Source organism: Callospermophilus lateralis, chromosome 7, assembly GCF_048772815.1.
Source record: "Callospermophilus lateralis isolate mCalLat2 chromosome 7, mCalLat2.hap1, whole genome shotgun sequence".
Taxonomy (NCBI): domain Eukaryota; kingdom Metazoa; phylum Chordata; class Mammalia; order Rodentia; family Sciuridae; genus Callospermophilus; species Callospermophilus lateralis.
In genome coordinates this window covers 115,055,201-115,070,006 of record NC_135311.1, presented here as the reverse complement: position 1 = coordinate 115,070,006, position 14,806 = coordinate 115,055,201, and the positions used below count along the sequence as shown (strand labels likewise).

Here is a 14,806-nt window from a genome sequence, read left to right as displayed (position 1 = left end):
AATCCCCAGCACCACCACAAACAAAAAAGATGATACACACACACACACACACACACACACACACAATGTTTAGAACAGTATCTGACTCTAAGTACTTAACAAATTCAAGCTATCATTAACTCAATCAATATTTATTATTCATTAATAATAAGGGTTTTTTTTTTCAGTACTGGCACTGAACTCACTAGTACTCTTTTTATATTTTTTTAATTTTGAGATGGGTGTATTGCTAAGTTGTCCAGGCTGGTCTGGAACTTGACATCTTTCTGCTTCTGTGTCCTGAGTCTCTAGGATTATACTATTGTGTGCCACCATGCCCAGCAGTAACTTATTATTTTCTACTACTGTGTGTTATTACCGTGTTCTAATGCCACTGCTTTGGGTATTGTGAACAGAAATAAAATACCCCGAAATCCCTGCCCTTGGAGTAATCTAGGAAGGGAGATTCACAATACCCACAATCATAAAAATTTAGTATTTTTCTTTGCCAATGGCCAAAAATATAGCCCGGAAGGGGACTGCCAGTCCTGGAGCTGGCAGAGGCTTGCATTAAAAACGGGCTGTCAGAGAGAGCTGCACCACAGTGACATCAAAATCCAAAGGAGAGAGAGAAGCCAACTGTGCAGATGTCAGCAATCACAGGGGTGTTTGGGAGCAGAGTCTTTGGGACAGAAAAAAGTTCAAGGCCCTGAGACAGGACAATGCCCACCTTCACAGAAGGGACTGAAGGATGACCAAAGCCTATGAAATTGGTCCGGGGTGAGGTATGGGAGTGGGAAGGCAGTGATGTAGGGCTTCACAGCTATAGGAGGGCTTTGGCCTCCACACAAGCTACTAGGTCTTTGGAGGGTTCCAAGCTCATCTGACATGTGTTCCTTGTGTTGTTGTAAGAAGCATGGGCTGCAGGGCAGGGATGGTGCTCGGGAGCCCATGAGGAAGCTACTTCAGAGGTTCCCAGGGGGATGGAGATGTGGTGAGGCTGGACGGGTAATAGCAGTGACAGTGGGTGAGGAATACACAGATTCTGGAGAGCAAGAGCGAGAGCGAGCAAGAAAAAGAGAGTTAGTTTTTGGTTTTTGCTTTTTGGTTTTGGTATCAGGGACACTTAACCTTCTGAGCCACATCCCCAGCCCTTTTTATTTTTTTTTTATAAAAGTAGCGTCTGGCTAAGTTGCTGAGGCTGGCTTCAAACTTGCAATCTTCCTGCCTCAGCCTCCTGTCACTGGAATTTCAGTTGTGAGCCACTCGCCCCTCGCCCCTCCACCCCACAGTTCTGGGTATATTTTGAAGATAGAACTGGTGGGATTTGAGCTGTGACAAAGCGGAGGTATCAGAAGGCTTTCACCTTGAGCAACTGGAAAGACTGAGTTGCTGTTTCCTGAGCCCAGGAGGAGTGTGTCAGGGAGGGGGAGTAGGAATCTGGGAGTCCGGTTTTGGACAGTTGGATTTGGATGCCTCTGAGACCCTGGCTGTTGGATATCCAAGTTTGGACTCCAGGAACCTGGGCTGGGGATGTCAATTTGGCAGCTTCCAGCCTGGCCTTACCTCTAATCATTCGAGGAGGCTGACCAAACTTTGCCTACAACTCAGGCCTGTGCTCCTCCTTCAGCACCTCAACTGCTGAGTAGGGAACCTGCTGCACCTCTTTCCTGGCCACTCTGCGCCTCTCCAGGTGGGCTCTCCCAACAGGAGCACTGCCCTCAGTGCCTGAGGCAGCATGGGTGTCACTCACACCTCTTCCCCACTGTTCAGCACGCAGAGCCTGGCACTCCAGCTCCCAGTTATTCACAGACTACAGGAACAAGCCTGGGAATCCCCAGACCTGGGTATCTATTGAGTCAGTTCTGAATGAGGGTCAGATAGGCCTCATTGTCTCACCAGAGCTGGTGACAGTCTAGAAAAGGCAAATGGTGTTGAGAGCCACAGCCGAAGGGGCCCCAGCAAACTTTCAGACTGCCAGCTGATGATTGGCTCACAGCGAATGAATGGGCTTTATCTCCAGTGCCAATCTTGATTAGTTGAGTTTGGTTCTGGCAGGGGCTGTCAAAACAAGGGGGTGGCTGTGGAATTGATTGGTAATGTCTGCCACAGGAACAAGGGCAGGGATCGGCAGCTCATGAGCCAAATATTCATTATTCCTAATCAATCTGCAAATACTTGAGGGCCTTGGCTTCAAAGGGCCCCTTGGGGCACTGTGCAGTGTGGGTTAGTCAGTCAGCTTCCTGACATTCACAGGTTTAATAGGAAGAGCCCCAAAAGCCAGCACCTGCCGGTTGTATTTCCTCTTCCATCTGGGTAATGAGGGCCCCTCAGCAGCCCTGTGGGCAGAGACTCAACTGCACAAACAGAGTCTGCGGCCCTGGTGAAGGCGTGATTGGCCATGTCCCACAGCTGTCTTTCTTAGCAAGCAGGCAACCTTGATCCTCAATGAACTGGGAGGGCTGAGATCCTCTTGTTTCTTTTCTTTTTTTTTTTTTTTTCTCCTTCTTTCCTCCCTCTCTCAATCTCTGAAAATCTTAATCTCTCTCTCTCTCCTTTCAGCAGGAACATAATTTTTAATCTATGGACAAGATAAATTAACCTCTGTCACCTAGGACAGAGATTTCTTTCTGGAGGATACCTAAGATAGGTATACAACCTGGCCTCAGGAAGATTTAAAAGTAAGTATAGCATGCTAAGAATTAAAACCTTAGTTATATTTAATTTTTTTTTTCAATACTGGGAATTGAACTCAGGGGGGCTCTACCACTGAGCTATATCCCTAGCCCTCTTTTAGTTTTTATTTTGAGACAGGGTCTTGCTAAGTTGCCCAGACTGGCCTTAAATTTGTGATCCTCTTGCCTCAGCTTTCCATGGAGCTGAAATTATAGGTGTTAGTGATACTGTACCTAGCTGGATACATTTAATTTCTTGCTCCCCGCCCCCCACTTTTTAATTTTTTTGATAAGAGATTGAACCCACGGGTGCTTTACCTCTGTACTACATTCCCGGGACTTCTCATATTTTTCTTATATTGAGATAGGATCTCACTAAATTGTTGAGGGGCTCACTAAGTTGCTGAGGCTGGATTTGAACGGACGATCTTCCTGCCCTCAGCCTCCTGAGTCTCTGGGATTACAGAAGTTTACCACTGCAGCTGGCAAAAATTCTGTCCTCAAGTATTATCAAAATTCTCCATATTCGACATGAAGAATAAAGCAGGATCATTTTCTGAGGAGGATGTAGGGAAGGGGATGGGGCTCTGGGGAAAGAAGACAGTGGCCAGGCAGTCATCATGGAGCCTGCCAAGCCAGCCTGGTGGAGAAGCAGAGCAAGTTCCTCACTTGAGGTTCTGGTTATCAATCAAGTCAGGTCCATTGATGGGCTGTTTTCTAGAAGATGGAGATCAGGGTTTGGGATTAGTTGTCCACTGTTGTGTAACAATTAACGTAACCAACATGCATATTTGTTATCGCCCAGTTCCTGTGGGCAAGGAGTGTGGCACTGCTTAGCCTGGTCCTCAGGCTCAGAATCTCTCAAGGCTGCAACCAAGTGTTGGCCAGAATCACTGGAAGCTCCACAGTGGGCAGGGGGAGACACTTTCAGATTTATTCAGCTTGTTGATAGAATTCATTTCCTTGAGCCATATGACAGAGCCATGGCTTTGAAGCCTGGATTTTTGCTGGCTGTCAGCTGCAGGCTGCCCTCAGGGCCTGAGTGGCCACCCATGGTCCTTTGCCATGTGGGCTTCTCCAACACTACCACTGACATGATCAAGCCAGCAAGGAGAGAAGGAGAGCCTCTCCCTCTCTCCTAAGAGGGTTTTTTGTTTTTGTTGTTGTTTTGGTACCTGGGATTGAACCCAGGGGAGCTTAACCCTGAGCCACATCCCTAGCCCTTTCTATTTTTTATTTTGAGACAGAGTCTTGCTGAGTTGCTTAAGGTCTTGCTAAGTGGCCGAGGCTGGCCTTGAACATGCAATCCTACCTCAGCCTCCTGAGCTGCTAAGATTACAGGCATGCACCACTGCACCTGGCTAAGGGAGCCTTAAATAAGGCCTCACCTTTGCCATGCGTGTAGCTGCATCACAGGATGATATATGACATCCCGCACACTTGCCAGATTCTGTTGGTTAGAAGCAAGTTGTGGGTCCTGTCCACATTTGAAGGTAAGGAGTTAGACAAGGGCATGCACATGAGGAACTGGAGGTCATATGGGTCATGCTCAAATCTGCCCTGCACCTGGTGGCTTCAGTGGAAGGAGATGGGATAAGGAGTGAGGCTGTTTGCAAGGGGTGATGAAAGAGCTGAGGCCATGTGCCCTTAGCAAGGTGAGGAGGGAAGTGAAGCCAGGAAGAGAGCAGATGCTGCTGAGCAGTGGTGGTCGGTGGAAGGACAGCTGAGCAGAGGGAGCTTAGGGAGGGCATGTGGTGGCTGGCTGGGGAATGGGGCAGCTGAAATCAGAATTTCTATTAGGAGCAGGTTTATACCAGGGCAGTGAGTGGACTTGCTGAGTTGTCCATGCTGGCCTGGAACTTGGGATCCTCCTGCCTCAGTCTCCTGAGTCACTAGATTACAGGAGTCCACTACCATGCCTGGCGTATGTTCAATTCTTCATAAATGTTATTGAGTGAAGGCAGATGAGTGGCCTCTATATCCTGGAGGGTTGGTGAGATGATACTTAGAGGTCTGAGGCCAAAGTCTCAAGGTATAAACTAAGAGCTGTAGGCAGGCTTGGGAACCCTCCCTCCATTGTCTCGAAGGGGTGAACACAAGCCATAGCATTTAGTAGGCTGTAGAACTTGGCAGTTAAGAGCTCTACCACTTAATAGCTGTGTTACCTTGGACAAGTTACTTAATCTTTCTGAGCTCTGTTTCCTCATCCATAAAATGGAGATAATGATGGAAGTGAAACCCAAATCACAGACTTATGCAGATAGATTTTGCATGCAAAGTACTTGGTCCAGTGTCTGTGTGTGGCAAGTGCTCAGTGATTGTTGGATAACGTTACATTACCTCTCTGTGACTATGGACATGCAATCAGACTTTCCTCTGTAGTCCAAACAATCTTTGCCATTTTACTATTTTTCCAATCTAGGACAGATTGTTCTGTTTGAAATGCGATTCCGTTTCCTCATCTGCATAATGGAGATAATAATTTCTGCCCTGGCTCCCTTACCCATTTGTTGAAAGGCATAAGTGAGGTAACACACGGGAAAGCACTTTGAAATGGTACTTTGCTATACGATAGAAAGCATGAGTACTTTTTGTTCTTGACTGATTCCTTTTAGGGCTGCTGGAGTTGAAGGCAATAGGTGATTTACTATTTTTTTTTCTCTCCCTCTTTCTTCCTTTATTTCTTTCCTTTTTTCTTATTTCTTTCTTCTCTTTTCCCCCTGCAGTACTAGGGATTAAATCCAGGGGCACTCTATCTCAGAACATCCCCAGCCCCTTTAAATTGCATTTGTGGGCAGGGTCTCCCTAAATTGCCCAGGCTGACCTTGAACTTGCAATCCTCCTGCCTTGGCCTCCTGAGTAGCTGGGATTATAAATGTACATGACAGCATGTGGCTTGAGTTTGAGGACCAGGTGGGACAGCATTACCCCCCACTCTCCTGATTTAAAATAAAATTTTAAAAAGGATGAAGATGTAATTTAGCGGTAGAGAACTTGCCTAGGATCTGTGAGACCCTGGGTTCAATCTATAGTACTGAAAAAGAAAAATAAAATTAAATAAAATAAAAAAAGAAATTGGTCTCTAAATCTCTCTCTCTCTCTCTCTCTCTCTCTCTCTCTCTCTCTCACACACACACACACACACACACACACACACACACACTCTGAACAATCAGAAACTTCTGAAGTCCCTGATTCCCTCCATTCCTCTCACCCTTCCAGGTAAGGAAAATGAAAGAGATTGTCTGTCAATATCATTTCACACTTATTTCAGAGAACAGTCAACATGCAGTTCCCAGTCTCCCTTAGACTAAGTTCTTATCTGTGGAATATAAATGGAGGTATATGTACTTACTTCTGGATCTAGGCTTTAAGATTTTGATCAGGTCTCTACCAAATTCTTATCCCCTTCCTGCTGGCTTGAACCCTGGGAGTCCTGACTTCAACCATGCAGGTACAAGAATGTTCTAGGGATGGTAGGGAATCAAGGTGGAAGGAATCTAGATCTTAGGATATCTGCATGGAGCAGAGCTTTCTTCACTGAAATGGTCACCAGGAAGTCACATGGGAGACAAAGGAATATCTTCTTTCATACAGAGTTATTACTAGGCCTCTTTGTTTTGCTTGGATTTTTCTAGTACTGGGAATTGAACCCAGGGTTGCTTACCACTTAGTTAATCCCCAGCCCCTTTTTATATTTTGAGACAGGGTCTGGATAAGTTGCTAAGGCTGGCCTTGAACTTGTGATCTTCCTGCCTTGGCCTCCTGAGTTGTGGGGATTATAGGCAAGCACCTCTGTGCCAGTCTCCACTGGACCTTTTTGTTACAGCAACCTAGCCTAACCCTTACTAAACACAGGGGAGAAGAGTGTGGCAGACATGAAAGCTTCCCAAGCTAGCACAATGGTCTTCTCCACTAGACCTTGATGACCTGCCACAGAGAATCACTGGACTGTCATCCAAGGGGCAGCCTCAGAAGGAAGCAGTGCACTATATTGGTTAAGACCAAATTGGACAGGCCCAAGTTTGAATTTTGGCTAAAATGCTTATTAGTTTTGTGCACTTTGGATACTTTTAATAACAGGTTGAGTCTGTTTCCTACTTGTGTAAAAGGATAATAGTACTTATAAGACTATGTAAGGATTCTATGAGGGAACGTAGATCAAGGACTCAAAAATGTTTACTGTCGTTAATGTGATCAACTTACATTTAGTCCTGATTTTTCCTCTTGGAAAAGGAAGTTAATATTCTGAGTTTTCCACAAAGCCATAAATATTTAATATTTCCTAAATACATTAAAAGATACTAAAGACTTCAACACACATATATTAGTCAATCTTGTGTCACTGAAATTAAATATCTGACACAGGCTACTCATGAGAAAGAGGTTTTATTAGGCTCACAGTTTTGGATGCTCAAGGTCCAAGATCAGGAAGCATGGGGAGGCAGGGACAGAGGCACACTGAGCTGGCCTCTGGTAAGGGCGTGGATGATGGCGAACCATGGCAGGAGCTTGTGTAGAGCAGGTGGTCACACCTCTCTCTGCTGAGAGAGAGATTGTTGTCCCACAATCCCCTCTGAAGGCACACCTCCAATGGCCTTGGGACTTCCCACTAAGCCCCACCTCTTAAGGGTGCACCTCCCAACAGCAGCCCCCAGCTGACCAAGTCTTTAATCACAATCTTTGTGGAGACCAGCCATATTCAAACCCTAACAATACATAACATTTCTTAAGTATCTACTATGAGCCAGGGACTAGAAAGACAGAGATGCCCTGGTGGAAATCTGTTTTTTGCTTTGATCCTCAGAAAGCCTTTTTTGGGATCATAAGCCAGAATCCAGTTCACCTAACAAATGGAAATCCACCTTGACTAGAAAAGAAATTCCGACTTTTATTTTAGTACTGAGGATTGAACCCAGTGCCTTGTGTACACTAGGCAAGTGCTTCACCACTGAGTTACATTTCAACTCAGGTTTTTTTTAAAATATTTGTTTATTTTTTTAGTTGTAGATGGACACAATACCTTTATTTTATTTATCTATTCATTTTTATGTGGTGCTGAGGATCGAACCTAGGGCGTCGCACGTGCTAGGAGGGCACTCTACCGCTGAGCCACTACGCCAGCCCCTATATTCCAACTCTTAAAAAAAATTTTTTTTTTTTAATTTTGAGACAGGGTCTCACTAAGTTGCTCAGGATGGATTTGAACTGTGGTCCTCCTGCCTCAGCCTCTGTGGGATTACAGATGTGTCCTACCACACTGAGCTCAAGTTTCTTAAAATCCAACCTTGACAGACACTTGGAAAAACATTCTGTGCCTCCTGTTGCTCCCTGACTCAGCAGAGCACTTGAGGATGTTTACAATTTGGACACAACATCCTTTCATTAAAGATATTAATGACATAGATTGATTGTTTCACGACCCAGGCACTACACCGAGGACTTTACATGTGTTGTCTCATTCCATTCACACCTAACCACAGGCACCATGCCATAGCTCAGTTTTCTCACCTTTAAAATGGGGATATTTTATTTTCCCCACATTTTTTATTGGTGCATTATATTTGTACACACTGTTGTGATTTGTTGTTACATATCCATATATACACATGATATACAACATAACAACTTAAGTTGGCTAATAACACTCCCCAGCACTTCCCTGCTCAAAATGGGGACAATCTAAAAAAAAGCATGGGAACAGTATCTAGTATAAAGTTATCATTTATGTGACTGCATGACCAATGTAATTCTGCAACTTGTACACTCAGAAAAATGAGAAATTATACCCCATCTGATTCAAATGTATGATATGTCAAGATCATTGTAATGTCATGTGTAACGAATTAAAACAAATAAAAAAAATTAAAGTTACCATTACAACTGACAGTAGCCATTAGTCCATCATCCATGTTTTACAGATGAGAAAGTTGAAGTTCAAGGAAGTTAAGGAATTTACCCAAGGCTACAACTCATTAATAAGGGTCTAATAAGGAAGTCAGGCTTCAGTGCCTAAGCTTGCCCCTGAGGATCTGCATTCAACCTAGAGTCGCTCTACAGCTCCCCTGTATGAGCCTCTCTGACTTTCCACCTAAGGGGTCACTCTGCTGATGGGAAGCTTCCCTTCCTGCTCCTCTGGGAAGGCTTCCTTGTGCCCCTTCCCTGTGACCTCTCTAGGCAGAGGCACATACCACCACTCTGTGGCTCTCAGCCTACTCCACGGGCCTCTCCACTCCCACCTCACCAACTCACACCTGAGAATACACTATTCCCCACACCCAAGAGCAATAGTGTCCCTGTCACCTTTGGCTCCTCCAGGCCTGGTTGGCATGGAGCAGACCTGTGTCCCTGTCACCTTTGGCTCCACCAGGCCTGGTTGGCATGGAGCAGACCTGTGTCCCTGTCACCTTTGGCTCCACCAGGCCTGGTTGGCATGAAGCAGACCTCCATGAATGTTTGTTGGATTTGTTGGGAGCCAACTCCAGTGAGGAGTCGAGCCAAGAGTGGAGAACAATACCTGCTGGCAGGGACAGCCTGCCTGACAGTGTGTACTCCAGAGTGGACATGCTCATGCCCGCCTCTGGCCAGGGCCTCCTGACCATTTTGCCATAACTTCCAGTCCCTTGGCCCTGGCTCTTCCTTTGTCTCCTGCCTATCCCCAAAGTTAGCCAGTGATGGGGGTTACCCCTAGGGCAGCCTGTACCATCCACAGCATGAGAACAGGCTTTGCACCTCCTTAATTCATTTATTCAACAACGATTCATGGGCACCACCAATAAGGCAGGCATAGGTCTGGGTCTTGGGTATAGAGTGGAGAGCAGACCATGCAGTCCCTGTTCTCACGAAGCTTACATTCCAGTGGGGATAACAGTTAACTAACAAGGTATGTGATTATACATCTCCACATAAAGGTAAACAATAGTCAATTAACTATTCAAGTCCAGTAGTCAGGGAAGGCCTCTCTGAGGAGGTGATATTGAAGACAAGGGTCTGAAGAACTTGCAAAGGGTAGGGAAGAGCATTCTGCGAAAAAGAGAACAGCATATGCAAAGTCCTGGAAATGGGAGTGAGATTGCTATGTTGAGGAAATGAAGGCAGGTTGGGGCCAGAATCCAGGAGCAAGTTTGGGACTAAAGAAAAATGAGGCTGGAAGTGGGGTTGGGACCAGACCAAGAGAGAAAGAGTTTGGATTTTATCTTTAGAATAACCATGTAACAGCCAGACGTAGCCAGTCTCGCAACTCAGCAAGACCCTGCCTCAAAATAAAAAACAATACAGGCTAGGGATATAGCTCAGTGATAGAGTACCCTGGGTTCAATTACCAGTACCCCACCCCCCACAAAAATATAACAGGGTAACAGAAGAGGAGTTTGGACCAGGAGTAATACAATGTGATCTGCGTATTCAGATTCTCTCTGGTTGCTGTTGAGAACTGACAAGGTAAGAGGGAAGGGAGGAGACCTTGTGGATTTGGACAGTGATCTGGGGGAGAGGTGATGTGGCCATGCCAGGGTGATGGCAACAGGTCCAGACAGAAGTGGACAGACTCCAGAGACATTTAAAAATCTATTGGAGTTTTCTAGAAGAACTCAAAAACTCTACTGGCTGTCTACAACACCCTCACAGTGGGGCGGGGTGAGGGGTGAGTTGGGGCACCTGGAAAGCTTGGGAATAGGAAAAAAAAAAAAAAAAAAGAACCCACTCCCCAGCCATGGGAACACACAACCACTTTCCCACAATCTCGGGAGAATGAACCTAAGACTAACCAAGATGCTCAAAGTGCCGGGCCATTTCCACTTGATTTCGTGGTGGTGATACACTGTTTGGAGCTGGGTACCTGCAACATGGAAATGTGTTTCCCACAGCCCAGGTAGCAGTGAATGCTGGGTTGGATGCTAAAAGATGGTCCTAGCATCCTGGGAGCAGCAGGAGAGCAAGGAGGGGGAGATGGAGAAGTAGGGGAATGTTGAGGGAGGAGCTGGGGAGTTCTTCCCATCCTGAGTGTGCCCCTTGTAAGAAATCTAGGACTGGTCTTTGCCTCTGTCACCCTCTCTGTTCCCCTCTCCCCACTTTTGGGAGCCTGTGGATCTGTCCTACCTTCCCTCTATCCATCTTCCTCTGGCACATCCCCTGCCAGTGGCCCTCTCTCTGTAATGTCACCTCTCCTGGCTGAAGCACTTCTCAGAGGTTGCCACAGGACGGCAACCTCATCAAACTAGCTCTGCTTAGCAGTAAAAGAAGTACTTACCTCTTTCTCCCTCCTTGAGGAATTTCTCTTTTCAAAAGAGCTTTCTGGTCACTCAAATTGATCTCTGCCCCACTGCTCTGAAAGGGCCCTTTGCCCCCATGGTTTCTGAAAACTCTATTGATGGAGCTTGCTCAATGCAGCCTCTGGGGAAGGTGGTTCCATCAAAGGCTGGGGGTGAGAGAATCTTACCCCGGGGTGCAGGGGACATCAAAATATTTAATAACCAGTATGACATGCGCACCAGTGAATTGCCAGCTCCAGGACCCCACAGCCTTGGGCCTGTCAGGCATTAACCAGATCATGGTGGTCCTGGGGAAATGCCAGGTGGTGGGGGGCACTGGGAGGCACTCGTGGGAAGCAGGTGTTTACCAACAAGTTCAGAAGTGTTTCTGCACTTTATCAACTGATATGGCAATCCTGAAAGCAGGTTCAGTCTGCTGTTCCTCTGGGAAGGGTCACTGGGCCATTTATTCCTTCTGTTAGAGGAAAATGGCCCAGGGCAGAGCTGGGGAATGGGAGCTGCCTCTGAGCAGAGCCAGCTGTGTGGAATCTGGGTGAACAGGCTCTCAGGCCCTCGACCCCCTGCATGGCCTTGAAGGGCCCAGATGCCTCTGAATGTTCTTCCTTCTGCCCCTCCTCATGGTTATTTTTGTTCAGTCTGACAGCCCTTGGCTGTGGCGGCAGTCTGGGCTCCCTGAGCCGGATGCAAACCAGGCGGCTCAAATGTCTGGTGCTGAATCCCAAGAGGATGCCTCTCTGGGTGCCATCACGTGGTCCCTCCACACTGTGTCCCCATGGGGAAAGACCACACACCCAGGAGCTGGGTTCTCTGTTCCTCAATCCTGACTCCTGCCTGGCAGTGAGGACACCCTGTCACAGAGCTTTGCCACTGCTCAGAAGCCCCCTGGCCTGGCTTTTTGAGCCAGATGTGAGCAGGGAACTCTTAGTCTCAAGGAGGGTGGGTATCTGCAGCTGGAGGGAAGTAGAGCAGGACCTGCTGGGCTTCGGTCATCCAGGCTTGGTTGTAATCAAGAATGGGTGTGTCCTGTGGTTCACTTGATGGGGTAGGCAGGGGCAGATAGGGTGCCAAGAGACCTCTTAGTGGCCTCTGCTCAGTTACCATCTCCAGGAAATGAGACAGACAGTATGTTCCAGTTCCTTGGTCTAGGATGGCTACAGCCAGTCATTGTTCCTGACTAGGGTCTGACCTCTCCATAGAGGCAGCCAGCCTTGGACCATGGCAAGCTTCACGGTTCAAGCTTCCACCCCAGACCCATGGCTCATGAATACTGGGCAGGAGAGGGGGCTGGGCACAGCTCTTAGGGGCTCATGAGGCACTGTGACTCATCTGTGCAGGTGAGAAACGGGACGGAGCCTCTGAGATCAGAAGGGGTCCATGGGAGCCGAGTGGACAGGCTGGGCTGAGCGGTGAGGAGGAGAGAGCTTCTGATGGGTGAGGAAGGTGCTTTCACATAGAAGCCCATCCGGGAAGCAAAGCAGAAGAGGCTGCATCGTTTTTAGAGCTTCTGAAATAAGAAACTTTCTTATGATTCTGGAGCCTGGGGATGGGGGAGTAAGCTCAGAAAGCTCCGATTTCAGTGATTTCAGAGACCCAGGAGTGGTAGAGCACAGCACCTGCAGGCCTCCCAGCTGGCCCCGTGGGAGATGGACTGGAGACTGGCACAGCCACATAAGCTGCGGAGCCCACAGCACTAGGGGGTCTTGGGGAGGAGGACTGCAGGAGGGGAACGGTGTGGCTGCTCCTGGCAGCCCTGCTGCTGGAGGCCATGGGAAGAGGGGCAGCTGGCCTCTCTGGGGGGCGGGCCCTCTGGGTGGAAGATGCCCCTCGACTGGGCAATAAATTCCTCCGGGGCGGCAGGATGGTACCAGTGGCTCTGCGAATGGGTGTGGTTCGGAGGGCTGGGATGGGGTAAGCAGGAGAGGAGGTGCTGGGGAGGACAGGGCCAGGCACACTTCCCAGGATGGCGAGCTGGTTGCTCAGGGCTGGCAGCCCTGGACAACTATGGAAGAAAGACCAGGGCCAAGCAGGGAAAGCCAGGGGGCCAGCAGGCGTGGGCGAAGGCTCCATCTCAGCCGCATAGCTGTTGAGGTGGGAGAGAAGGCGAATCCGGACAGGGTCTGCTCGGCTGCTGGGCCCTTCCAGGACCCCCAGGTACCTGATGACCTCAGTGAGGCACTCCCGAAAACCAATGCTTCTGAAGTCAACTGCCAGGGCTCGGGCATCAAAGAATCCTGAAAAGTGAGGCACCATGAGGGCATGCTGGGGTGGGGGGACAGGGAACCCAGGGTCAGACTGTGTTCTGAACATGCCCCTTCCATTCACTCCCTGGGTGACCTTGGGCCTGTCCTCTCACCTCTCTGAGCCCCCATCTCCCCGTTGGTAAAGTGGGAATAAAAACCCTACTTGGAGTCGGGTGCAGTGGTACACGCCTGTAATCCCAGAGGCTCAGGAGGCTGGGGCAGGAGGACCTTGAGTTCAAAGCCAGCCTCAGCAAAAAACAAGCTGCTAAGCAACTCAGTGAAAGACACTGCCTCTAAATAAAATACAAAATACTACTTAGCTGGGGATGTGACTCAGTCGTTGAGTGAGTGCCCCTGAGTTCAATCTCTCCCTGCCACACTTACACACAAAAAAACCCAAAAAACAAAAAACCCTTTACTTGGGATGGTGAGTTGTAAGAATCAAAAGAATTCAGTAAATTATGCAACATTACTAAATAGATTGCTTTCATCACAATTCATAAGTAATGCAAAGAAGAAACTCTGTGACCAAGTTCACTTAATTAAGAAGATGCTGACCAGATGTGAAAAGACTGTGCCTGTACAGGTACACAATAACCTGTCTGCTAAAGGGGGTAGATTCAGGGAGGGGAGGAGGTGACAGCAGCCATCAGAGCTTGACGGTCCCTTGGAGGAGGCAACAGAGTGTAGCAGTGAAGCATGAAGTCTTTGGAAGCCAGGCTAGCTGGGTGCAGATCCAGACTCCGCTACTTAGCCGGCTGCCTGACTGGGCAAGTCTCATCTCTCCTGGCCTCAATCTCCTTAGCTCTAAGTGGGCAGACAATTGTTCTTGAAAGCGAAGTGAAATGGTTCAAAGAAAATGCTCCATAAACAAAAAATTTGCTATCACCTATATCTCATGCTGCATTTGTTTGTCCCCCCAGCTTAAAAGTTGGTCCAGCACTCAAGACCTGATCCTGACCCTCAGTAGCTGCAGCAGGCCAGGGGCCCTCTGTTTGGCCTGATGTCAATGAGGGTCAACCAGGTGGACTGTCCCTGCAGGCATTCAAACCCTCACTGTCTCTTCACACCTGCCACTCCGCTCCACCACTTATGGGCAAAGACAGAACAGCTCTGGCCAGCACTGTCCTTATGACTGGCAGCAAATATCTGGGCCCTAGTTCATGATTTAGGCTCCTCCAGAGGGACGGCTTGGCAGGAAGACTGTGTCTGGTGTGAGGCCAACTTTCAGATAAGACCTGGCTCTGCTGGATATTTAGCTATGTAACTCACAAATCCCTTTACCTGAGTGTTTTGTTTTGTATTTGCAGCACTGGAGATTGAACCCAGGGTCTTCTTGCACATGCTAGAGAAGTGCTTTACCAGTGAGCTACAACCCTACCCCTTTTAAAAATTTTTAGTGAGACAGGATCTCACTAAATTGCCCAGGCTGGTCTCGAACTTGTGATCCACCTGCCTCAACTCCCAAGTAGCTGGGATTACAGGTGTGTGTCACCACACCTGAATTCACCTTGATGTGTTTGTTGCGCTTTTAAAATTAATATCCACTGAATTCTTACTAAGTATTTCATTGTATTATTTAATATAATCCTCATAAGCTCTATCGTTATCTCCATTTTGGAGATGAGGAAACTGAGGAAAA

The 14,806-nt window shown here is 47.8% G+C and overlaps 1 protein-coding gene across 2 annotated transcripts in view; it reads right to left on the bottom strand.

Annotated features, from left to right (window-relative positions):
- Heyl (hes related family bHLH transcription factor with YRPW motif like) overlaps positions 1–14,806 on the bottom strand; it is a 36,690-nt gene that overhangs the window by 10,921 nt on the left and 10,963 nt on the right. The window contains exon 5 of one of the 2 annotated variants that reach the window (XR_013091814.2): positions 10,903–13,155. Coding sequence is in view for 1 of the 2 variants with exons in the window: in XM_076860678.2 (XP_076716793.1) it covers positions 12,482–13,155 (674 nt within the window). In the remaining variant the exon portion in view is untranslated. Of the gene's footprint in view, positions 1–7,027; positions 13,156–14,806 lie in introns of those variants that run through there. The other variant, XM_076860678.2, reaches the window with a different exon arrangement.